Source organism: Eumetopias jubatus, unplaced genomic scaffold (genome assembly GCF_037043125.1).
Source record: "Eumetopias jubatus isolate StellerSeaLion01/CBP00866 unplaced genomic scaffold, mEumJub1_p1.0 scaffold_1, whole genome shotgun sequence".
NCBI lineage: Eukaryota > Metazoa > Chordata > Mammalia > Carnivora > Otariidae > Eumetopias > Eumetopias jubatus.
The window spans coordinates 161,425,423-161,452,146 of NW_028274807.1; the positions used below are offsets into that span (position 1 = coordinate 161,425,423).

Consider the following 26,724-nt stretch of genomic DNA (forward strand, 5'->3'; position numbering starts at 1 on the left):
TAGTTCGTTCAGAGGCATGAGGACGAGCGACTTCCACAAGGGCATATTTGCCCTCACCAGAAGAAGCAAAAAGGGGGACGGAGGGATGCGACCTACGGTATCAACCATGACCCCAAACAGTTCAGCCTCGACCACATCTAGCCTCGCCCGCTTCCGCAGTACCAATAGTTAACACGAGAAAATTTGCACTCATTATCGCGAGAGCAAAACCAGGGGCTGAGGCCAAAAAAGGTCAGTCTCATTGCGCAAGCGTAATTTTGCCAACGCCCCCATTCGTACGCGTGTATTGGTGCAACGTCCAGGCGCCTAAGAAAGGCCAGCCTTACGGGAGCGCGCTTGCGTTTCCTCCTCCTCTTGTCAATTCTCATTTCACTTCCGGCCCCCACTTCCGGTCCTTCCCATTTGTCCTTCCGACAGAAAAATCGGTGGTGCGGTTACCTAGAGTATTTCTGTTCCCGCCAGGGTCGGCCTTGCCCGAGGCAGTGAAGCTCCGGGGGCTGGGGCCACGCGGCCCCAGGGAAGCGCCCTCACTCAACCATGGTGAGTTGGGTGGGTGCGTGATGGAGGGGGCGAGCGGGTGGGCTGTGAGGGCTCCCGGCTGCATTCGGGGCGCTCGTGGTGTAGGAGCACAGCTGGGCATCACTGCAGGCTTCAGAAGTTGGGGGAGGAAACGGGAATCTCGAGAGCGGAGTTAACCTTCTCCGGCAGTGTTTTCATGTCGATCAAGCGCTTTAAGTTATCGTCCCGAAAAGTAAGGCACGGAGAGGCGCAAGAGCTGGTTCCAAGTCACGGTGCCTGGCGTGGGCCCACTTGTTTGTCTCCCAAGTCCCATACGGGAGGTGAACAGCGGTTGTGACAGTGTGTTTCTGGGTTATTTGATTTATGTGTTCTCGGTCTCCCCCACGAGATAAAAACTTCACGAGGACAGGGTCTTCACCATTGCTTTTTTTAAAATTTTTTATTGTTATGTTAATCACCATATATTACATCATTAGTTTTTGATGTAGTGTTCCATGATTCATTGTTTGTGCATAACACTCAGTGCTCCACGCAGAATGTGCCCTCTTTAATACCCATCACCAGGCTAACCCATCCCCCCACCCTCCTCCCCTCTAGAACCCTCAGTTTGTTTTTCAGAGTCCATCGTCTCTCATGGTTCATCTCCCCTTCCGACTTACTCCCCTTCATTCTTCCCCTCCTGCTATCTTCTTCTTTTTCTTTTTTCTTAACATATGTTGCATTATTTGTTTCAGAGGTACAGATCTGTGATTCAACAGTCTTGCACAATTCACAGCGCTCACCATAGCACATACCATCCCCAAAGTCTATCACACAGCCACCCCATCCCTCCCACCCCCCACCACTCCAGCAACCCTCAGTTTGTTTCCTGAGATTAAGAATTCCTCATACCAGTGAGGTCATATGATACATGTCTTTCTCTGATTGACTAATTTCACGCAGCATAACACCCTCCAGTTCCATCCATGTGGTTGCAAATGGCAAGATCTCATTCCTTTTGATGGCTGCATAATATTCCATTGTGTATATATACCACGTCTTCTTTATCCATTCTTCTGTCGATGGACATCTTGGCTCTTTCCACAGTTTGGCTATTGTGGACATTGCTGCTATAAACATTGGGGTGCACATACCCCTTCGGATCCCTACATTTGTATCTTTGTGGTAAATACCCAGTAGTGCAATTGCTGGATCGTATTCACCATTGCTTTCTTAATGTCTAATGTGGTGTCTGGCACGTTGTAGGTGTTCAGTAACGATTGAAGGATGGCCTAGTGTTATTGCGTGAGGGTGTGATCTCTGTGGTGTGGAGTGGTTTGTTGGCTTCTCCATTCGTTCAGGTAGCACTCACGACATGTAAATGTGAGAATGCACAAAGCGCTGGTACAAAGAAGTTGCTCACACATTTTGGTAACCATAATATTTTCATTAAGTGAAGTCCCCATAAGACGGACACGAAGCAGTAATAGGTTGTAGATGTATTGCAAGCTCTTGTAGATTAATGAACCCAAGATCTGAAGAAGGAGAGAAACCAGTGGGGTAGAAGCAGCCCTTTATGTGGGAGAATATGCCCCAAATTACTGCTTCATACTGCCCTGCTCAGCCTTGAGGCTCTTTGTTTCTGAACTCTTAACAAGCATAAGGAATCCCATCTCTCCATTCCCTAGCAGGGGAGAGGGATCCCTAGGCCTGGATATTTCTGGGTACAGGAGTTGTTGGTTATTTTACAACACTTTCACCATCATACATTTGTATTTGTGGGCTTCCATTACCCTGGGTTCCCTTATCACATTGATTCTTGGGGGGGGGAGAGTTCCAGTAAGTCCCCTTAAAAAGAAGACCCATGGCTAAATTGCTAGTACCTACCATCATGTTTTAAGCCTGGAGTAAGCATTGAGAATCATTAAATTAAATATTCAGAATCTCTAGAATTTAATGAAATAGGACACTGCCTCAGCCTTCAAGATGATGGCCTCCCCTGGGAAAGCTGCTCTGTTTTATTCCTTAGTAGGTAATGTGTTCATGTATCCACCAAGCTTTCACCAGTTTTTTTCCTGTGTTCATTGAAAGGGAGGGCCAGAAAGGAGACGTAATTTGAGCTCACTTTTGCTGAGTATCTATAAACTGCATACCTGATGTTTTCATATATTTTTCTTGTTAAGTCATCATGACATCTCTGTGAGATAATCCCTATTGTAATCCCTATTGTAAAGATGGGGAAACTGAGAGACTACTCAGGGATGGTAAGTGGAAGAGCTGAGAGTAAAATTCAAGTCCCTGACTCAGCAAGTACTCTTTCTACTTATACTACAACCCAGAAAACATGTTCTGTGCTTGACACCGTGTTTCAAGGACAATTGTCTTGACACTAGTGTGACAATACTTACATAAAACTCAGTTTGGAAAAGCCAGTCTTGGGCGCCTGGGTGGCTCAGTCGTTAAGTGTCTGCCTTCTGCTCAGGTCATGATCCCAGGGTCCTGGGATCGAGCCGCGCATCGGGCTCCCTGCTCAGCGGGAAGCCTGCTTCTCCCTCTCCCACTCCCCCTGCTTGTGTTCACTCTCTTGCTGTCTCTTTCTCTGTCAAATAAATAAATAAAGTCTTAAAAAAAGAAAAAAGCCAGTCTTTTCTTCTCAGATTCTGCTGGCAGGAAACAGACAATTGGGATGCTGGGTGGAATGGACCATGGTAGTTATAAACCCAGACAAAAGTTAGCAACCCATTTGGGACGAAGGGGCCACAGAACTTTCTGGGGTGGTGATAACACAGGTGATACATTGTGAAGGATGGATAGGAGTTAGCCAGATCCAAGGGGGTGGGGACAGTAGAGAAGTAAAGATTTTAAGTGGAGGGAGCAGTGAAAGTAAAGTCACAGGATTTGGACATCTTTTGATTTTTTTTTTGTTACAGTGCATATATACTAGTTCAAACATTATGCTTGTGACTGTGATACTTTTCTCTAAAAACTGCATGAAAAAAGGGTATTTTTTTAAGATTTTATTTATTTATTTGACAGAGAGAGAGAGAGCGAGAGCAGGAACACAAGCAGGGGGAGTGGGAGAGGGAGAAGCAGGCTTCCCGCGGAGCAGGGAGCCCAATGTGGGGCTCGATCCCAGGACCCTGGGATCATGACCTGAGCCAAAGGCAGACACCCAACAACTGAGCCACCCAGGAGCCCGAAAAAAGGGTATTTTAAACATGGGCATTTTTCTTCCCTTCTCTCTTAGGCCCGAAATGCAGAAAAGGCCATGTAAGTATCAACTCAATTTTGTTTGTAAATTTTATGTAACTTAATTATCACCATAGAACTCGTTTTGTGTTTGGTCCTTTTGGTATGTTTCTTTCTCTTCATGTGTTAAAATAGTATTCCCATATTTGCTGTTTGTTTTCCCCATTAGTGTTTTCTGACAGATCCCAGAACTTACACTGGATAAACATTAGTTCACTTGGAGATGGTGCAGGGGCTGTGAGAGTGACAACTGGGCACCCCATGATATTAGTCTTTTAACATCTGGATGTGTTGCTCACCACAGTGGTCTGATGAGTAGAGTTTCCCATAGTCTTTACATGCAGTGTAAGTAAAATGGATACAGGAACACCAATGGCTTTTTTAAGTCCCACTGTTGGAACATGGAAACCCCTAACTTCTCTGTGGTGTCTTCATCTCTCGCATAAGCTTGTGTATGCTTTCCTTTTTTTTAATGAATAATTTTTATGAAAAAGTATATAATAATATATATATATGAGTCATATTAATGAATACCTTACATGATGGTCATGAGTAGACCTGCCCCATCTAGGAACTTGGGTGACAAATCTGTGAGCAGTATCTAATGGAGTCTTCTCTCTTCCTGGTAGGACGGCCTTAGCAAGATTTCGCCAAGCTCAATTGGAAGAGGGAAAAGTGAAGGTTGGTGTAAATATTCCTCATGAATTGTAAAGTATCAAGCACAAATGTGGTAAAACTCCCTCCTGAGCAGAATAGACTTATTTCTTGTCTGTACTTGCTGACATTCTTATAGTCTATACACTTGAATTCCAGGTGTGCCTCCCTATTGCTAGGGCAGTGTGATGATCTAGCTGCTTGTTCTTCTACCTCCTCTGTATTATGATAATTGGCTTCCCATATTATCCCAGCTCTGTCTAATATTGAATAATAGGAAGGGCTGGGGAGAGCAGCTCTAAGCTGCAACCAGTAAATGATTGCAATTCATGGAGGCTCAGCCAGGTCAGGAATAATATGTACCATTCTTTCAATATTTTTGTTTTGTTTTTTAAAAAATTATATACATGTATGTGCTCACACACATACATGTGTATATGCACGTGTATGTTTTGTTCTAAACACTGATAGCCATTATTTCTTAAGATAATATGAATATGCCATGGAATGGATATAACCTAGCTTACTTAGCCATCTCTCTGTTACTGGAATTTTAAGTTGTTCCCAGTGGTTCACTCTACTAGATACAGTGCAGCCTCTGTATATTTTTACATGTATACTTGTTTCTTAAGTAGAGACTGAAAATGTAAGGCTTGATGAAGATCATCTGGAACTGAAGTTTAAAGTCTAAACCGTGTTTAGACCATTAGACGTTTAGTCTTCAGGGCTGAATCAGTTGGGGATGCTACATAAAGCTTGTAACTAGGACAGTGGCAACGTGTATTTTGCTTCTTCTTAGGAACGAAGACCCTTCCTTGCCTCAGAATGCACTGAGCTGCCCAAAGCTGAGAAGTGGAGACGACAAGTATGTTCTGGGTGAATCTGGTCTTAGTAGAAGTAACAAGTCTCTGTTTCTTTTTGAGTTGAAGTATAGTTGACACAGAATGTTACATTAGTTCAGATGTGCAGCCCGGTGACCCCTCAGGCATAGCTCCCACCTGTTACCATAAACACTATTACAGTACCATTGACTGTGTTCCCTGTGCTGTTCCTTTCCACCATGACTTATCATTCCATAACTGGAAGCCTCTCCCTCCCACTCCCCTTCACCCATTTTGCCCATCCCCCGCCCTCTCCCCTCTGGCAGTCATGAGTTGGTTCTTTGTATTTATGGGTCTGTTTCTACTTTTTTGTTTATTCTTTTGTTTTTTAGATTCTACATACATGTGAAATCATGTGGTATTTGTCTTTCTCTGTCAGACTTACTTTACTTAGCATAATACCCTCTAGGTCCATCTGTGTTGCAAATGGCAAGATCTCATTCTTTTTTATGGCCGAGTAATATTCCATTGTATATGTACACCACGTCTTCCTTATCCATTCATCTGTCCCTGGGTACTTGGGCTGCTTCCATATCTTCAGTATTGTAAATAATACTGCAATTAACATATATTTTTTCACCAAATTAGTGTTTTCATTTTCTTTGGGTAAATAGTAGTGGAAATACTGATTCATACAGTATTTCTATTTTTAATTTTTTCAGGAACCTCCATATTGTTTTCCATGGTGGCCGCACCAGTCTACATTCCCACTAACAGTGCACAAGGGTTCTCTTTTCTCCACATCCTTGCCAGCACTTGTTATTTCTTTTTTTTTTTTTAAAGATTTTATTTATTTATTTGAGATAGAGAGCATGAGAGGGAAGAGGGTCAGAGGGAGAAGCAGATTCCCCGCTGAGCAGGGAGCCCGATGCGGGACTCGATCCAGGGACTCCAGGATCATGACCTGAGCCGAAGGCAGTCGCTTAACCAACTGAGCCACCCAGGCGCCCCGGCACTTGTTATTTCTTGTCCTCTTGATTCTAGCCATTCTGAGAGGTGTAAGGTGGTATCTCATTGTGGTTTTGATTTGCATTCTGATTGTTTCTTATTATCTAAATGATTCATTACCAGAATTCTAAGTATTTTTTTTTAAAGATTTTATTTATTTATTTGAGAGAGAGAATGAGAGAGAGAGAGCACATGAGAGGGGGGAGGGGCAGAGGGAGAAGCAGACTCCCTGCTGAGCAGGGAGCCCGATGCAGGACTTGATCCCGGGACTCCAGGATCATGACCTGAGCCGAAGGCAGTCGCTTAACCAACTGGGCCACCCAGGCATCCCTAAGTATTTTTAATTACTAATTTTGAGTTCTATTTTTTCTGTGCTTTCAGACATACTCAAAAGTCATGAGAATTTATTACCTTACATTTTTTTTCACAGATCATTGGAGAGATCTCTAAAAAAGTGGCTCAAATTCAGAATGGTAAGCTAACCTGTCTTTTAAATCTCAAATCCCCAATTAGACGTGGGGATTTCAACGCTTGTCTCTCAATAATCAATAGAATAAGTAGATAAAAAATCAGTAAGGACATAGAAGAACTGAACAATTGTATTAATCAATTTGACATTTATAGAACACTCCAGGGGACATTTGTTTTTGTTTTTGTTTTTTTTAAAGATTTTATTTATTTGACAAGAGAGAGACACAGCGAGAGAGGGAACGCAAGCAGGGGGAGTGGGAGAGGGAGAAGCAGGCCTCCTGCTGAGCAGGGAACCCGATGCGGGGCTCGATCCCAGGACCCTGAGATCATGACCCGAGCCAAAGGCATTCACCTAACCGACTGAGCCACCCAGGCGCCCCATCCAGGGGACATTTGTATCTGGAGAAATTTTGATTTATACAACTTGGGGTGCTACTGGCATCTAGTGGATAAAGCCAGGGATGCTGCTAAAGCATCCTCCAGTGCATTCTACAAAGAATTTTTGGCCCAAAATGTCAGTAGTGCCACTGTTTAGAAACACAGTTCAAAAGGAAATTGAAACCTGAGTAGCCTTTTATCTATTAAAAAAAATATTTTTTTTCTTTTTAAGTAAACTCTGTGCCCAGTGTGAGGCTTGAGCTCATGACCCTAAGATGAAGAGTTGCATGTTGTACCAACTGAGTCAGCCAGGCACCCCTATATCTATTAAAGAAATTGAATTCATCGTTAAAGCCTTCAAGCAAAGAGAACTGCAGGTCCAGATGGCTTCCCTGGTCGGTTGTATCAAACATTTAAGGAAGAAATAATATCAATTCAACCTAGTTTCTTCCAGAAAATTGAAGGGAAAGGAACACTTCATCATTCATTTTATAAATTTTAGTATTAACATTACCATGATACTAAAATAAAAAAAAGACATTATACGGATAGAAAAAAACTGCCACCCGATATTCCTCATGCATATAGACGTAAAAATCTTCCAACAGAATATTAGCAAACCAAGTCCAGCAATTTATAAAAAGGATAATAAATCACAACCAAGTAGGATTTACCCTGGAATGCATGGGCTGATTTAGCATTCAAAAATTAATATAATTCACTTATCACCATTCTAAAGTAGAGAAACCACATGCTCATCTCAGTAGATACAGAAAAAATATTTGACAAAATTTAACATTCACTCATGATGAAAACACCACTAACTGGGAATAAGGGGGAATTTTCTTTTTTTACCCTGATAAAGCACTTCTACCAAAAAACCTATAGCCAGCATCATAATTAATGGTGAAAGATTGCATGCTTTCCTCCTAAGGGCAGGAACAAGGCAGATACCTATTCTCACCACTTCTATTCAGGGTCTTACTGGAATTCCTAGTCAGTGCAGTAAAGCAAGAAAAGGAAATAAACGGCACACAGATTGGAAGGGAAGAACTATAATTCTCTGTTCTCAGATCATGTAATTTTCCATGTAGGAGATCCCAAGAAAACTATAGAAAGATTTCTTTTTTTTTTTTTTTAAAGATTTTATTTGTTTATTTGACAGAGAGAGACACAGTGAGAGAGGGAACACAAGCAGGGGGAGTGGGAGAGGGAGAAGCAGGCCTCGTCCTGAGCAGGGAGCCTAATGCAGGGCCCGATCCCAGAACCCTGGGACCACGACCCAAGCCGAAGGCAGATGCTCAACGACTGAGCCACCGAGGCGCCCCTATAGGAAGATTTCTAAAATGAATAAGTGAGTTTAGCAAGGTCACAATAGACGGTCAGTACACAAAAATCAGTTCTATTTTTATAAAGTAGCACTGAAAAATTGGTACTAGAACATTTTTAAAAAGTGCTATTTACAAAAACACCAAAACACAAGAAATAACTTAGGTATAAATCTAACAGAACATATGTGCAATCTGTATGCTTTTTTTTTTAAGATTTATTTTTTTTTTTTTGAGAGAGAGACAGAGATGGCAACAGAGAGCACAAGTTGGGAGGAGAGGGAGAAGCAGGCTCCCCACTGAGCAGGGAGCCTGACACAGGGCTTGATCCCAGGACCCCAGGACCATGACCTGAGCCGAAGGCAGAAGCTTAACGACTGAGCCACCCAGATGCCCCCCCCCTTTTTTTTAAAGATTTTATTTATTCATTTGAGAGAGTGAGAGAGAACACATGAGAACTGGCAGAGGGAGAGGGAAAAGCAGACTCCTCTGCTGAGCAGGGAGCCCTTGTAGGGCTCGATCCCACGACCCTGGGGTCATGACCTGAGCCGAAGGCAGATGCTTAACTGACTAAGCCACCCAAGTGCCCCTGCAATCTGTATGCTTAAAACTACAAAACACTGATAAAGGAAATCAGAGACAACCCGAGTACATGGAGAGATACACAGCATTCATGGATGGGGAGACTCAGCCTAGTAATGATGTCAGTTCTGTCTCTTTTCAAATACTCACAATCAAAGTCCCAACAGGATTTTTTTTTTTAATAGGTTACCAGATTTTTTTCTGCATTTTAAATGGAAAGGCAAAGGAGCTAGAATAGCCAAAACAATTTTGAAAAAGAACAAGATTGAAGTAGTCATACCACCTGGTTTTTAAGAATTAATATAAAGCTACTATATTCCAAATAATGTATTGGTGAAAGACAGACGATCGGAACAGAGTAAGAAGGGCAGAAATAGGGCCACACATGTGGCCAGGTGACAACGGTACAAAAGCCATTCAGTGGAGAAAGGGAGGGATACTCCCTTGCAATAGCCATGTGATATTTTATTTAACAAAGCAGGGGTCATTAACCATTTTCCTTCCTCTGGTGGGCTCTCCCAGCTGCTCCCAGCCTTGGCTGCCATAGACAACACCTTAGCAAAGTCCCTTGTGCATATTCCTTTATAATAAGTACCTTAGGCTTAACTCTCAGGGTATAGTCTTTGCCAAAAGATGTCCCCATATAACAACACATTGCTTTTCTGAAAGGGTGAAACCAACGCAGAATGCTCCCAGGCCCTGGTGCTTGTACGAGCCTCACTGCACATTGCTGGCGTTGGATGCTAGGTGCCCCCCACCACTAAGATATTTTAATAATTGGATAAATGGAACTGCAGGATTGCTTCAGTTTATATTTCTTCAGTTGCTAATGAGGAGCAAGTTGTTTTTCAAGGATTTTTTTTCCCCCTGCTCTGGTGGGAACTTTGTTCGTAATCCTTGCTTTCCCTTTGTTTAGGTGTTGATGGTTTTTCTTAGAAATTTAAATGAGTATTTTTGTACCAGATACTTTTGTTAAGTGTTGACATTCATTTTTTTTTTTCTAACTTTATTTCTTTGTGTTGTTTTCATGTTAATAAGCATTAAACTCTTTTTTTTTAAAGATTTTATTTATTTATTTGAGAGAGAGAATGAGAGAAAGAGAGCACGAGAGGGAAGAGGGTCAGAGGGAGAAGCAGACTCCCTGCTGAGCAGGGAGCCCGATGTGGGACTCGATCCCGAGACTCCAGGATCATGACCTGAGCCGAAGGCAGTCGCTTAACCAACTGAGCCACCCAGGCGCCCGACATTCATTTTTAAGGGTATAACTTTGAGTGCTATTTTCAAGAAACGATATTAACATTTTTGTTTTCTAGCTGGTTTAGGTGAATTCCGAATTCGTGACCTGAATGATGAAATTAACAAACTGCTAAGAGAGAAAGGACACTGGGAAGTCCGGATAAAGGAGCTGGGTGGTCCTGATTATGGAGTAAGTAAGCAGCGGTCTCAGTGGATCTTGGGGGTAAGCCAGTGAGCTTTTTTAGCAGCCTGGGTAGCTTTGCATCCTCTGCAGCTCCCAGCCCATGTCTGCCACAGAGTAGGCATTTGAGGGATGAAAGAAGGTTTGGGAAGTGCCCATTGCATGTGGACAGGAAACATGGAAGGGATGGGTAGGATAATTTTTTTTTTTTTTAAGATTTTATTTATTTATTTGACAGAGACACAGCAAGAGAGGGAACACAAGCAGGGGGAGCGGGAAAGGGAGAAGCAGGCTTCCTGCTGAGCAGGGAGCCCGATGCGGGACTCAATCCCAGAACCCTAGGATCATGACCTGAGTCGAAGGCAGACACTTAACCGACTGAACCACCCAGCTGCCCCGGGTAGGATAATTCTTAAACACCCCATAGCACAGCCCTCAGAGCAGACAGGGCACCTGAGTTTACTGCTCAGATGGTCTTGCGGTGCCTGGCTGGCTCAGTCAGTGGAGCATGTGACTCTTGATCTTGGGGTTGTGAGTTTGAGCCCCATGTTGGGTGTAGAGATACTTAAAAGAATGAAAATGTTTAAAAAACAAAAGAAAAACGACCACGGTCCCTTTGCATCATCCCTGAGCTCCTTGGAAGTTGGGGCAGCCATTGTTGGGTTCTTTACCTGAGGGGGCCTGGGGGCCCTCCTTTCTTTGGACTATCATTTTTTTTTTTTTAATATTTTGTTTATTTATTTGTCAGAGAGAGCGAGGGAGGGAGAGCACAAGCAGGGGAACAGCAGGCAGAGGGAGAAGCAGGCTCCCCGCTGAGCAGGGAGCCTGATGCGGGACTTTATCCCAGGACCCTGGGATCATGACCTGAGTGAAGGCAGACGCTTAACTGACTGAGCCACCCAGGTGCCCCTCTTTGGACTATCATAAATTCAGTCCTCTTTCCTGGCTGTCAAGTTTTTAGGACCGTGACCCATTGTAAAACACATGCATACCAACTCTCTATCACAACCCAGTACACACAAAAATGTACCAAAAAAATACATGGTGATGCATGTTGATATTTTCTGTTCTGTTATATTTTGATTTTAAAAAATTGATGATTGTGACCCACTTAATTGATTTCATGACTCACTCATGGGTCTTGACTTTAAAAAATCCTACCCCAGAGTCCTCCCCATTTATTCATTTGTGAAGAGATCTACCTCAGGTCATTTGACCTGGTCAGCGAGCTGTAATGTGTTATGTAGGAAGTTTTCACATGTGTTATGTGAAGTTTTTCTAATCTGGTATTTTCATTTTTATGACAGTTTAACACACATAATTCTCACTTTAGTACCTGGCGTAAAAACGAAGGAGAGGCATTCATGTTTCTTGAGCCCTGGTTTTGTTCTTGGCACTGCATGAGGAACTTTCTCACTCTCTCGAGCAGTTCGGTGACGGTGATTTTATGTGTCCTATCAGACAGCTTTAAATTAAAGTAATGCAGAAGTTTGGTAACCCTCCCGGAAAAATGACCTCAGAAGCAATAAAAAATGAATATGTAAGGTATTCTTAACTGCCACCACCGAAAGTCAACATTAATTTTCTTAAAATTTTCAGTGTTACTTTTTATTGAAATATAGTTGACACACAATATTACATTTATTTCAGGCGTACCACATAGTAGTTCAGCAATTCTGTACATTATGCCATGAGCGTTGTTAACCATCTGTCATTACACAGTTATTACATTATTGACTATATTTCTTTAAAAAAATTAAAAAAAAATTCCAGTATAATTAGTTTCAGGTATATAATACAGTGACGCCACAATTTTGTACATTACCCAGTGCTCATCATGATACATGTACTCTTAATCCCCTTCACCAATTTCACCCATCCCCCTCCCTCCTCCCCTCTGGTAACCATCAGTGTATTCTCAGTATTTAAGAGTCTGGTTTTTTGTCTCTTTTTTTAGTTTGTTCATTTGTTTCTTAAATTCCACATATGGGGAGAGTCATGTGGTATTTTTTTTCCTCTGGCTGACTTATTTTACTTAGCATGATACCCTACAGATCCGTCTATGTTGTTACAAATGGCAACATTTCATTAATTTTTATGGCTGAGTAATATTCCATTGTGTATATATATTTATATTTATATATATAGTCCATTATATATATGTGTGTGTGTGTGTATCCCATGTCTTCTTTATCAATTCATCAGTCGATGGACACTTGGGTTGCTTCTATAGTCTTAGCCTCTATGAATAATGCTATAATAAACATAGGAGTGCATATATCTTTTCAAATCAGTGTTTTCGTCGTCTTTGAGTAAATCCCAGTAGTGCAATGACTGGATCTTATGGTAATTCGATTTTTAATTTTTTTAGGAACCTCCATACTGTTTTCCACAGTGGCTATACCAGTTTGAATTCCCACCAGCAGTGCAGGAGGGTTCCTTTTTCTCCACATCTTTGCCAACACTTGTTGTTTCTTGGGTTTTTGATATTAGCCATTCTGACAGGTGTGAGGTGATAACCACACATTGTGGTTTTGATTTACATTTCCCTGATGATGAGTGATGTTGAGCATCTTTTCAGTGTGTCTGTTGGCCATCTTCATGTCTTCTTTGGAAAAATGTTCGTGTCTTCTGCCCATTGTTTAATTGGATTGTTTTTGGGTGTTTAATTTCTATATATTTTGGATATTAACCTCTTATTGGATATATCATTTGCAAATATCTTCTCCCATTCAGTAGGTTGTCTTTTAGTTTTATTGATTGTTTCCTTCGCTGTGCAGAAGCTTTTATTTTGATATAGTCCCAATAGTTTATTTTTGCTTTTATTTCCTTTGCTTCAGGAGACATATCTAGAAAAATGTTGGTATGGCTGATGTCAGAGATATTACTGCCTATGCTCTCTTCTAGGACTTTTATGGTTTCAGATCGCACATTTAGGTCCTTAACCCATTTTGAGTTTATTTTCGTGCATGGTGTAAGAAGTGGTCCAGTTTCATTCTTCTGCATGTGACTGTCCAGTTTTCCAAACAGCGTTTGTTGAAAAGACCGTCTTTTTTCCATTGGATGTTCTTGTCTCCTTTATTGTGCATTAATTGACCGTATAATCCTAGGTTTATTTTTGGCTCTCTGTTGTGTTCCACTGATCTATGTGTCTGTTTTTGTGCCTCTATCATACTGTTTTGATTATTATAGTTTCGTACTATATCTTGAAATCTGGAATTCAGCTTCATTTTTCTTTCTCAAGATTGCTTTTGCTGTTCAGGGTTTTTGTGGTTCTATACAAGTTTTGGTGTTATTTGTTCTAGTGTTTTGAAAAATGCTGCTGGTATTTTGATAGGGATTGCATTAAATCTGTAGATTGTGTTGTGTAATACGGACGTTTTAACAATATTAATTCTTGTACATGAGTGTGGAATGTCTCTGTCATCTTCAATTTCTTTTATCAGTGTTTTATAGTTTCAGAGTATAGGTCTTTCACCTCCTTGGTTAAGTTGATTCCTAGGTATTTTATAATTTTTGGTGCAATTCAACATTAATATTTTAATGTATTTCTTTATCTAGAGTTTTTTCAGATTTTATTTTTAAGTAATCTACACCCAACGTGGGGCTTGAAGTTAACAACCCTGAGGTCAAGAGTTGCATGCTGTACTGACTGAGCCAGCCAGGTGCTCCTCTTTATAGAGTTTTTTAATGCTTAACAATTTTATTTCCATTTTCTATGTGTAAAAATAATACATTTAGGATCTTAGTTTCACAAGATGAGAAGAGTTGTGGAGATGAATGGTGGTGAGGGTTACATGATAATTATGAACATATTTAATGTCACTGAACTGTCCACTAAAAATGGTAAATTTTGTTATGTATATTTTACCACAATAAAAAAGAAAAGAAAAAGTAGTACATGGTCATTTAAGGTCAGAAAAGTATAAAGAAAGCAGAAGAGCATTCAGTCAGAATGCTATTACCTGGATGCAGCTGCTTGAATAGTTCCTTCCATTGTTTGTCTGTTAATGCCATGATTGAGATCACACTCACTGTCTGTACAACTTTGGTTGTAGCATTTGTGCTTCTTTCCAAAATGGTAACATTGGTTATGTAGATAAAGAGAGAGAGAGAAAATATAAAATAAAAAATGTAAAAATTATAAAATATTAAAAAACTATGTTATATTCTATGCATAATATAGAATATGTTATATATTTTTCTAGCCCATAGAAATAACTGCTACTGACATTTTCTATGTATCTTTCTAGCTTTTTATCTATGCATGTATATGTTCATTTTTACAGGATTGTTTCTTATTCAACTATGTGCTTTGTTCACTTAATAGTGTATCAGGAACATAATTTCATGTCAATCATTTGTATCACTATTTTATTTTTTATTTTTTTAAGATTTTATTTATTTATTTGACAGAGAGAGACACAGTGAGAGAAAGAACACAAGCAGGGGGAGTGGGAGAGGGAGAAACAGGCTTCTTGCAGAGCAGGGAGCCTGATGCGGGGCTCAGTCCCAGGACCCCGGGATCATGACCTGAGCTGAAGGCAGACGCTCAATGACTGAGTCACCCAGGCGCCCCTGTGTCACTATTTTAAAAAGCATTTTTGAGAAAGTTGGAAAATCAGTAGAGGGAACTCTTATATACCATTCATACAGATTTACCAGTTTTTGATACTTTGCTGTATTTACTTTGTCATTTTCTTTGTGTACCTTGAGATTTATTTTTTCTGAACCATTTGAAGCTTAAATACATCATGCTTCCTTACCCCTTAATACTTAATATCTCTGTGTGTATTTTCTTTTTTCCTCTTTGTGTATTTTCTAAGAGTAAGAATATTCTCTTACATAACCGTGGTGGAATTATCAAGTGTAAGACATTTAACTTTGATACATTCATTTTATCCATCCTACTTGGCTGTTTCACTGATTTTCCCAATAATCTCCTTTTTAGCATTTTCCCCTCTAAGACAGGGCCTAGTCCAGGGTCACATACTACATGTGGTTGTTGACATCATCATTTTTGATGGATAGAATTCTGTCTTCAGGATGTATTTCATTTGTCTTTTACTGCTTGTCATTGAAGTTGTTTGCAATTGTTTAAGTTTTGTCACTTAGGTCATATCATAAGTGTTTTCCTAAGGCAATACAAAAGTGTCATAAGAATGATCATTTTTAAGGTATAGAATATATTCCATCCTTGACTATGCTATAATTTACTTAAAAACATCCTCATACTGTTAGGTATTTAGACTGATTTTAATTTATGAAAAAAATGAACCTAAGTATTTTTCTCTGTACATTAATATTTTCCCACATTCATTGTTATTATCTTAAACTATATTTGCAAATATGGAAATAGTGCGTTAAAGGATCAGATCCATTTTCTCTTTTTCCTTCCCAATAAGAAAGTTGGCCCTAAAATGCTGGATCATGAAGGGAAAGAAGTCCCAGGAAATCGAGGTTACAAGTACTTTGGAGCAGCGAAAGATTTGCCTGGTGTCAGAGAGCTTTTTGAAAAAGAACGTAAGTAACTGCTAATGTATGTGAAGGTTTTAGCCTCTAATTGCTGGTGATCATCATAACACATCTGTAGGCTAGGTGCTTTTCCTGTGTTGTTTCTCAGCTGCACAGCAGTGGTGTCAGAATTATTGTTCCCAGATTTGAAATGAGAAACTGTAAGTATTAGGAGTTGAAGTCAGAGGCCCAGGGCACAAGCTGGGGCTGGGAGGTGGCTCCAGAATCAACTGGTACCAGATGCTCACCCTTGGCACGTGCCAGTCTCTCAGCCCCAATGTTTTCCCTCTTTGAAGTTGCCTCTGATTATCAGGGCAGGCTCTGATGCTCATTGAAACGGGTTCCTGTTTCAGTTACTTATTAGTTGAAAAATCCCTGCCTGAAGAACAAGTACAACCTTGGGCCAAACCCCAGGAGGTATAAATGGAGAAAAGTGAAACGGCTATGTGTGGATCCACACTGCTGGTCCCCTCACCTGGCCTGTCTTTTCCCTCCGTGGCCCTGGGGAGCTTCAGCCAAACCTTGGCCTTCCAAAATGCACTTGGAAACCACTAGCCTGGAGTGTTTGTGGATTTTTAATTTTTCTATAAAGTCTAAACACGTTATAGAAAAAAGTATGAATAGCAGAGAAGAATGACACCTTACTGCTTGTACCAACACCGCTGTTGGCATTCTGCTCTGTTTCCTTCCAGTTTTTGTTGGTTTAAAAATATAGTTCTACTATATTAAGCCCTGCTTATTTTTATATTAATTATGCCCAAACTGGCATGTGCTATTAACAACACTTAAAAATAATTCAGGCGGAAGTGCTCCTGGCTGGCTCAGTCTGTTAAGCATCCGACTCTTGATTTCAGGTCTGGTCATGATCTCAAGGTCATGAGATTGAGCCCTGCATTAGGCTCTGTGCTTTAGGGGGGAGTCTGCTTGGGATTCTCTCTCTCCCTCTTCCACTGCTCCTCGCCCCCCCTAAAAAATAATCTTTAAAAATAATAACATTAATTCAGGGGGTGCTTGGCTGGCTCAGTTGGTGGAGTGTGTGACTCTTGATCTCAGGGTTGTGAGTTTGAGCCCCGTTTTGGGCGTAGAGATTACTTAAAAAATAAAATCTTAAAAAAAAAATTCATAATTTAAATATCATGCTGTTCATTATGAAAGTAATATAATTTTATTACAGAGAAGTTGTAAAATACAGAAAATCAGAATAAAATCGTCTATATTTTCACATCCTGTAGAGGACAGTTGTTGACATGTTGGGGCATATTTCCTTCCAGTTTTTAAAGGGAAATGACAACCCAACAGATTGGTCAAAGAATCAAAGCTGATAATTTAAGAAGAAAAACTTCATATGTATAAAAATACATATGTGGAGGGAGGCTCCTCTATTGAGGTTATGCTGCACATAATACTTTTTTAAATTTGCATTTTTCTAAAAAAATCAGTTGTAGATTTTTTTTTTTAATAAGAAAGTGCTTAGGTGTTTTTTTTTTTTTTTAAGATTATTTTATTTGAGAGAGGGGGAGAAGCAGGCTCCCCGCTGAGCAGGGAGCCCAATGGGGGTTCCATTCCAGGTTCCCGAGATTATGACCTGAGCCGAAGGCAGACGGTTAACCGACTGAGCCACCCAGGTGCCCCGAAAGTGCTTAAGTCCGTCTTAATGAGTGTAGTTCAGATAGCACTGTCCCCTGGGTACCCCCCATCCCTGTGCCTCTGGATCACTGGTAATCATAATTATCTGTTTCGTGCATTCCCTTCCAGGCCTTTTTTTATGCACTTACATGCTTATTTCATCAGCTAAATTTCGTCAGTATGAGTGACGGATGACTCAACCCCAGTTCCGTTTAGGTAGAAAAGTGAATTTATTGACTCACCTAACTGAAAATTTCAGCCCACGGGTAGTTTGTCTTCAGGAATGGCTGATTGCAGGTCACATTTCCTCCATGTTGTAGTTTTGACTTCCAGCCTATGAGCTTGTTTCTCTATCTAGCTCTCTGCTTGTGGTGGCAAGTGGTCCATCATCAGTTTACATTTTGTCCTCTGTCAGCAAGAGATTTTTTTTCCCCCAAGTGGTTCAAGCGAAACTCGTAGAATTGAAGCTGTTTGGCTTTGATCAGATCATAGTTCAATCCTTAAACCAGTCCCTGTGACAGGGAGGGATGCAGTGTTCTGAGCCAGCCAGGTTTTAAGCCCTGTACCCAGTGCTGGGTGCAGCCAGCATCATCACAGGACAGGGACCAAGGGTGGTGCAGGGGTGGACAGACTCGCCATTACCAGCATCAGGGTGATAGGTGGAGGCCTGCGAAGACTCAGTGGCCCTCCCATACCTGTTGTGTTGTGCTCTGCATTGATGTCCTCCCATCGTTCTGCTTAGAACTCTGTGAGTGGATGTGAAGAACTAAAGCATAGGATATGAATTAACTTTATATAACCATTCACCCATTGGTAGACCTTTAGCTATTTCTAGTTTTCTATAGTTATAAAATTTTTGCTGATCTGATGGTTGAAATACATTATTTTTACTTTTTATTTCCCTGATTACTAATGAAATTGATAATTGAATTCAATTACTTTTTTTTTTTCAAGATTCTATTTATTTATTTATTTGACAGAGAGAGCGAGCACACAGGCAGGGGGAGCGGCAGGCAGAGGAGAGGGAGAAGCAGGCTTCCCTGCTGAGTAGGGAGCCCGATGTGAGACTAGATCCCGGGACCCTGGGATCATGACCTGAGCTGAAGGCAGCCGCTTAAGCGACTGAGCCACCCAGGTGCCCTGAATTCAATTACTAATTGAAATTTTTATACATATGAATTTTTTCTTCTGAAACGATCAGCTTTTACTCTTTCACCTAACTGTTGGGTTGTCATTTCCCTTTTGATTTTTTTTTTTTTAAGATTTTTTAGTTTTAAGTCATCTCTACACCCATCATGGGGCTCAGACTCATGACCCCGAGATTAAGAGTCCAACGCTGCACCGACTGAGCCAGGCAGGTGCCCCTCCGTTTTGAGTTTCAAGAATTACTTAAATACTCTGAGTAGTAACCCTTAGTTTGAAAATATTTTCTTCAGGACTTTCTCATTTATCTTTTTGGTTTGTTTATAGTTTCTTTTGTCTTATCTCTATATTTACATTTTTCCATCATATTTTTTTTAATTAAACCTCATGACATTTCCTGTGTTATCAAAACACCTTGTGAAATAGCTGTAGAGGGGCCGTAGGGTACCCCATTCCCCACACATCCTGTAGTTGACAGCCCTGGTTATTCCAGGTTTTCACGACACTCTCAACAAGGCACATCTCTGTGCCTGCTTTTGTTTTTGTTTTTGTTTTTTAAATTAGGATAAATGCCTTCTAAGTAGACTAATTGGATTAAAGGTTTCAAAACTGATTGAAAAAAAAATTACAAAATTACGTAATTCTGTGGCTAGTATAGGAAGGGCCTATGTCATGGTGTTTTCTTGAGCGCACTCCCTAGCTGTGTAACTTTGTATAGGATACTGGCTCAAGTGTGATTGTGGTGGGATGTTTAGCTAAGTTGGTGTGGTTTCTTTTAGCTCTTCCTCCTCCAAGAAAGACACGTGCTGAGCTCATGAAAGCAATCGATTTTGAATACTATGGTTACCTCGATGAAGATGATGGTGTCATCGTGCCTTTGGAACAGGAATATGAAAAGAAATGTAGGTCTATGAGCAATTTATTTCATTATAGATGGCATCTGGTTTCTGTTCTGTCCTTTGAAAATGGGTTTTTACATAGCGCTCTATGCCAGAAGCGAGTTTGTTTTATTGCTGATGGTCTTCAGAAGACATGGGCTGCTAATGACCTAACCCTCCGTGACTGTGATGCAGTCTGGGGCTGTGTGGGGCCAGAAGCAGCACGTGGAGGATGCCCAAGAGCGACATTGGACCTGTTCCCTGTCCATGGGGAATTTATTATCTGGATTCCTTCCCACGTTGGCCTTTCTTGAAATCAGGAAATGGCGCCCATATAAGTGGCTTTTCTTTTCTTTTTTTTAAAAGATTTTATTTATTTAACAGAGAGATAGAGAGCACAAGTAGGCAGAGAAGCAGGCAGAGGGAGAGGGAGAAGCAGGCTCCCCGCTGAGCAGGGAGTCCGATGTGGGGCTGGATCCCAGGACCCTGGGATCATGACCTGAGCCGAAGGCAGTCACTTGACCGACTAAGCCACCCAGGCGCCCCTTAAGTGGCTTTACAATCTGCTTTAAACGCAGCTAATAAGTTATCAGTGTAGAGCAAGATGGGTGGCTCTTTCTGAGTGCTTCCTCCATGCCAAGCACTGTGCTGAGCATTTTATGGACCCCGTCCTGAAGCCTCCTGATGGCCCTGTGGGGAATAGTTAGTGCTGATCTTCCGGTGGTGTGTTGAGCTAGGGCTCTGGGGGCAGGTGGCCAGGAGCCTGAGCCCTTTCCCAGCAGCATATACTACTTTGTCTCACTTGTCATGTGGGCGTGTCAGGAAGCTACTCAGGTTGCTAAACTGGGGATGATCTGGGGACGTCCCCTAAAAAGCTGCCTTGTTGTGACTTCCAGCTACAGCTGTGGTATGACCAGACTACCCCTCATACCCCAGTCCTGCCTGCCAGGGCAGAGTGGAGCGCTCTCTTCTTCACGTGGGCCTAGCCCTGCGTGGTGGGCAGAGCTAATTCAGAGGCCTGACTAAGCAGCACCTGTTTGTCCAGTCAGGGCCGGATTGGTGGAGAAGTGGAAAGCAGAGCGAGAGGCCCGGCTGGCAAGAGGAGAAAAGGAAGAGGAGGAGGAGGAGGAAGAGGAAGAGATCAACATATACGCTGTCACTGAGGAGGAGGTACTCTGGGCACTGGGGGCCCTGGTGCTCACTGCTCCGAGTCACGAAGCCTGGGCCTGGGGAGAATCAGTGGAGTGGTAGGAGGACTTAGCTCATTGGTGAGCAGTCAGGGTCAAAGCCCAGCTCTGCCCCTATCTCCAGGTGAGAACTCCGCTTCCTCACCTGGCAGATGGATATGAGGATCACCTCGCAGCATCCCGGGGAGGGTTCCAGAAGGGACTGGCTGTGGGAGCACCTTGTAAACAGTGCTTTACACCCAGAATCACTTACCTCCTGAACATACTGCTGTTCGACTTCTAAACACATTTGAAGCCATATGAGTTATAGCCCCTGTCCCCATCGTTTCTTTATATTTATCTATTCATTTATTTATTATTACCATGATTTCAGGTTCAATTATAGATCTATTGCTTATATTTTACAAAGTACCGCAGATTGGTTGGCTTAAACACCAGAAATGGATTTACTTTGGAGTTCTAGAGGCTGGAAGTCTGAGATCAAGGTGTCAGCAGAAGGTCTCATCATTTCCTTTTTTTGTTTGTTTGTTTTTAAATGGCAGTGCCAGTAGCTCTTCTGCAGTCTTAACACCCCCACACCCCCATGGTAGAGATAGAAACCAGCCCAGAGCAGACAAGGGACTGATGTAGAAGGTCATGGCTGAGGTGGAGCTGTGATCCTGCCTCTCTGGCAGAGCGTCCTAGCTTCAGGCTCTCCAGGCCTCACTCCTTGGACACATTGAGAAAGAATAAAATGGATTTGCTGGGCTGAGAAGGGGACGGGGATTACTTGTGCATGGGTGGTAGGTCAGGTCCCGTGTGAGGAGCTTGCTGTGATATCAGTGGCAAAGAAGCAGGCTCAGAGAAGGTTAGTGACTTGGTCAACATCACACAGGATATAGCCGACCTGAGGTTCCTGTGCAGGTCTGGCTGATGAGCAGTGGGGACAGTGAAGCATTTGAAGTAAGCTGGCCGCATGCCCTCGGAAGGTCTCGTCTCTTCTCTCTCTTCCCCTCCCCTCCCTCCTTTCCTCCCTCCCTCCCTTCCTTCCTTTTTTTTTTCCCCTGAGTGGAGCCCAGTGGGGGCTTGAACTCAAGACCCTGAGATGAAAACCTGAGCTGAGATCGAGAGTCAGATGCTTAACCAACTGAGCCACCCAGGCACCCTTACCTAGGAAGGTCTTCTTTAGCTGCAAATATTCATTTGCTCTTTCAGCAGCTATTTGCTTAATTAGTGGCTACTGTGAGCCAGGCCCATGCCAGGGGCACAGCAGTAAACAAGCTCTGCTTATAGCTTAAAGTCAGTGGGGAGACAGACCAGTGGGTAGAGTCGATGGAAAACAGTGGCTGTCACGGCAGCTCTGAGATAGTGACACGGTGTGGGGAGAACCCGTGAAGCCTTTCCTGGGGAACTGACCATTCAGCTGAGGCCTGGAAGATCAGGAGAAGTTAACCAAGTGAGAGGCGTTGAGGGAAGAGTGTTCCAGGCAGAGGGAGCAGCATGTACTGAGAGACGCCGTGGGAGTGTGAGGGACAGAGGACAGGCCAGTGTGGCTGAAGCACAGTGTGGGCTGCTGGTGGGGAGAGGAGAGGAGGCGGGAAAGAGGGGCAAGGCAGGACAAGCGCCCCAGCTCCACCGGGAGGAGGCTTTGCCTTTATCCAGAGAGCAATGGCAAGCCACCAGAGGTGGTTGTGGGTCTTTTTTTAAATTTGAAATAATTTACAGGAAGTTGTAAAGGTAGTACAAAGGGTCCTGTGCATCCTTCACCCAGTTTCCCCCAATGGTTACATTTTCCAGAGTTATAGTCCAATATCCACAGTAGGAAACGGAGTTGGTGTAATGAGTGTATAGAGTTCAGTGTCTTTTATCATGTGTAGATTTGTGTAACCACCGACTGTTTGTTTGTTTCTTTCTCTTTTTAAAGATTTCTTTATTAGAGCGCATGTGGTGGGGAGGGGCAGAGGGAGAGAGAGTCTTAAGCAGACTCTGCGCTCAGCATGGAGCCTGACGTGGGGCTCGATCTCACGACCCTGAGATCATGACCTGAGCTGAAACCAGGAGTTGGCCACTTAACTGACTGCACCACCCAAGCGCCCCTGTAACCTCCATTTCAATCAAGATACACAACTGTTCCCTCCATGCACTGCTCCCTTACAGTCATACCTCCCTCCTTCCCCCATCCCTCACCCCATCTCTCTCATTCTGTCATTTTGAGAATGTTTCATAAGTGAAATCATACCTTATGTCACCTTTGGGGATGGTCCCTACACTCAGCACAATGCCCTTGAGATCCATCAGAGTTGTTGCATTCAAGAGTTCATTCCTTTTTATTGCTGAGTAGTATTCCATATAGAGAGAAGTATGCAAGTGCTAAGTGGGCAGGTCAGTGCATTTTCACAAGGCAAACAACCCCATGGAGCAAATACCAGGTGAAGAAATGGAACATGACCATGACCAGCACCCTAGAAGCTTGCTCCTGCTCTCCTGGGTGTTACTCTTCTGACCTCTAATAACCCTTAAGCTCTTACCTGTTTCTGAACTTGATGTCAGCTGGTGGAATCATGCATACTCTTTGGTGTCTAATGATAGTGGGTGTCTGTTTAGCGTCCATTTTGGGGCTATACCAAATAAGGCTGCTGTGGTCTTTCTTGTTCATAGGCAGCCGTTTATGTTGCTTGTACACGGAGGAGTGGAATTATCAGGTCATAGGGGAGGCTCGTGCTGGGCTTCAGTAGATAACGGCTAAACTGTTTCCCAAAGTGCAGGGCCCGGCTTGCCCTCCTACCAGCAGCATCCAGGACATTCCACTGAAGGGTCTCCAGCCAGCTCCACTGGGCAGCAGGTGTGCTGAGAGGCTGGTGCAGGGCATCCAGCACCTCACAGGAGTCCTCTTCTCAGGTTTCCAAGGCCACAGTATTTCCTTAGGTGATAAGTAATCTCTTTTGACTCACGTGCAGACTCAGTTGATCTTTTTTCTGTATGTGGTACATTTTAAAATCTTAATTAAACAAAATAGATAACATTTACAAGGTTCAAAAGCCACAAAAATACATAAAGATCAACAAAGATTCTCTAGTTCTCTAGGTGCAGAGATGTACCTGGTTCTCACGGCTCTTGCTAGTTTCTGTTCTTATCTTTCCTCAGACAAAAGGTGGCATAATTTACACAGTGCTTTGTTGCGTTTTAAATAGTTAATCGTGTGTCTTCGTGTCTTTCTGAGCACTGAACTTCCTCATTCCTTTTGTTTTTTCCTTTTAAACAGCTGCATAGTTGTGCATTTTTGTAGTGGTCCCAGCCTGTGTTTTAACGGGCTCCTGCTCACTGACTTTTTGGTGCTTCTGTTTGTAGTCTGACGAGGAAGGCAGCCAGGAGAAAGGAGGTGAAGACGGGCAGCAGAAGTTCATCGCCCACGTCCCAGTGCCATCCCAGCAAGAGGTAGGACAGAGGCGGGGAGCTGCCCTTGGCTGTGGGGCTTCCCCAGCGCCAGGGGCCTCGCCCCTAAAGGAGATTGCACAGAGTGGGGGAGCGGGTTTTCCTCGTCCTTCCGATCCCTTAGGGCAGCTCTGACTCGGACCGCACGCGCCTGGTCACTCTGCTCACAATAGGGTGTGGAATCCGGGGGAGGCAGGATCTCGTCTGCGTTAGGGTGGGGAAGAATGGGGCTCTGGGAGATGCCTCTGGGTTTTGGCTCCTTGATGGTCTCTGTCCCGGGAACCGCCTCCTGGCTGGGTTCCGGCAGGGCAGGGAGGGCCTCGCCGAGGAGTAAAGCATGAACCCTTTCTTCATGCCATCCACAGATTGAGGAGGCCCTTGTGCGGAGGAAGAAGATGGAACTCCTCCAGAAGTACGCTAGTGAGACCCTGCAGGCCCAGAGCGAAGAGGCCAAAAGACTTCTGGGCTACTAGGGCTGAGCTGGGACGTGCTCAGGGTCTGGAAATGTGCCGGGAGGCCGTCATCCCCCGCTGGCCCTTGGTGAGCCCACCGGACTCGCTGTCCTGGGGTTGCAGACGGGCTGGCTCGTGCTGCGAGTCTTCCTGCTACTTCCCTTACCTTTTCTAACCCCCTCTCCTGATCTGAAGGGACGGGCTGCGTGCCTCCCTGGCAGGCTGTCTGCACTGAACCCTCAGCTGTCACTTTTGTACAAATGTTTGCTATTGTAGGAACCCATTTATTTTTATCTAGAGTGTGTAAAACAGGCTGCCTGTGTTTTACTTAGCTTTGTACCGTCATTTGCTGGGGAGGGAGGTCAATTTATGACTACCATTAAAAAGATGGCAGTTTTTCCTAAAAAGACATACTGCTACCTCCTCTTGAAAAATGAGAAAATGTGTCAACCCTGGGCCCACAGTCCCACGTGTCAGCCGCCAGCCCGAGCTGTTCCTTTTGAGTCGGGTACTACTCCAAGTTCTCCATGGCCCACTCAGCCTGCCTCATTCCCTCCTGCCCAGGTGGCAGGAATTTCACTTTGATACTTCTGTCTTATGACTCGTTCTGAAGAGAGCTATTTTTATTAAAGATTTTTTATATGAAAGGGCAACCTCTATGTCTGCAGCGTGGTCCCTGGGAACCGTACTGAGGTGACGGTCGCCTCGGGATGCCAAGTGCAGAGTCACCGCTGGGGACAGAGCCCCGAAGCACACAGCCCGGGTGTGGGAGGGATGGGACCCGTCCCAGGCTCCCTCTCAGAGCTGAGAGCTGAGGTGGGCGGGCAGCGCTGTCCTCACCAAAGCCCCGAGTGGCCTGGGTCAGAGCACACAGGGATGCCCAGGAAGCACCGGTCGGGGCCAAGCCTGAGCCGACAGCAGAGACGGGACACAGCAGTCTCTGGGGCTGTGTGTGTGTGGGGGGGCTCTACACACTCTGGAGGGCTCCTGGGAGCGTCTGGGGGTCAGCATCAGGACCCGGTGGTTGTCCTTTGGGGCCGGGCCCCAACTCGGACTGTATGTCAACAGGAGGCCCTGCTTGGAGAAGCCCAGGACACAGCGGGGAGCTGGGCTCTTCGGGTGGGTCTGGGGGTCTGCCTGTCAGGGGAGCAGCGGGTCAGGGAACGCAGAGCCCCGTGTGGCTGGGGGTGGCGAGTGTCAGGGGAGAGCGTGGCCAGGCCGTGGACGGCGCTGACGGGCCCCTTGAGGGAGCCTGAGGGCAGCAGGGAGCCGGGCAGAGCCAAGCAAGGGGGTGACCCGGTCAGCGTGTGACCTGCTTTAGGAAGCCGGTTAGCCGGTGTGGAGCCGGATGTGGAGACAGGAGGCAGGAGCAGTTGGAGGCTGGCTGGCGTGGGGAGTGGGGAGTGGCCGCAGGGGAAAGGTGACAAGAGGGTGAGGAGAGGAGATGTGACTGGGGTGGGGCCACCCTGCATCCTGGCTTCCCTGAAGGAAGGGCTGGCGCGGTCCCTCCTCAGCCGAGCCCCTGGGTGAATGTGTGCAGGGAGCAGGGGGGAGGCGGGGTTGCAGCTTTGGGAGCCCCTAGGGGAGGGGCAGGGCCAGGCTCAGCTCTGGGACCTAGGCCCCTGGCCTCAGTTTCCCTGTTTTAAAGCCCAGGACTTCGTCCCAGGGTCTCTGGCAGTGCCACGGTGTGGGCAGAGGCAAGAGAGGACCCTCATCACAGCCTCTGTGGGGGCGTGTGCGGGCCCGGCTCAGACCACCCACTTAGGGGTTTTTCTTCCAAGGGGCACATGCAGGCTTGGGGGGCTGCCCTGCATTCAAGGACAGCAGGAAATTCAAACCGCAGGCATTTCTTCTCCCTGGAAAAGGTGATTGGAAGGGCCTGGAGCGTGGCCCCTCTGGAAGGCCCAGGCTCCAGGCCTTCATCATTCAGTCAGTGGAATTACCAGGATTCTAACCTCTGGGACAGAGCCAGAAACAGGAGCCCCTGCTCCAGCCCTGCAGTGTACAAAGCCTCTCCCAGCTGGGATCTTGCAGTGGCTTGCCGAGTCGCAGGCAGGACAGGAATTAGTGTCCCCTATCTGAGGGAACTGAGACTGGTGGAAAAGCA

The 26,724-nt window shown here is 44.2% G+C and overlaps 1 protein-coding gene across 1 annotated transcript; it reads left to right on the plus strand.

Moving 5' to 3' along the window:
* Positions 1-352: 352 nt before the first annotated feature.
* ISY1 (ISY1 spliceosome associated protein) lies at positions 353-25,270 on the plus strand. Its single transcript, XM_028101558.2, has 11 exons — positions 353-540; positions 3,746-3,768; positions 4,377-4,428; positions 5,201-5,266; positions 6,661-6,703; positions 10,303-10,415; positions 15,812-15,929; positions 19,469-19,591; positions 20,613-20,737; positions 24,082-24,168; positions 24,531-25,270. Exons 1-11 carry the CDS (start codon positions 538-540, stop codon positions 24,636-24,638), a joined length of 861 nt encoding a protein of 286 aa, XP_027957359.1. The 5' UTR covers positions 353-537; the 3' UTR covers positions 24,639-25,270.
* Positions 25,271-26,724: the final 1,454 nt, after the last annotated feature.

What these genes read in the sequence shown, in the direction of transcription:
- ISY1 (XM_028101558.2), top strand. An exon ending in TGGAAGAGGGAAAAGTGAAG is followed by an intron (nt 4,429 to 5,200) that starts GTTGGTGTAAAT and finishes GCTTCTTCTTAG; the next exon opens with GAACGAAGACCCTTCCTTGC. An exon ending in ACGCTGTCACTGAGGAGGAG is followed by an intron (nt 20,738 to 24,081) that starts GTACTCTGGGCA and finishes TTCTGTTTGTAG; the next exon opens with TCTGACGAGGAAGGCAGCCA.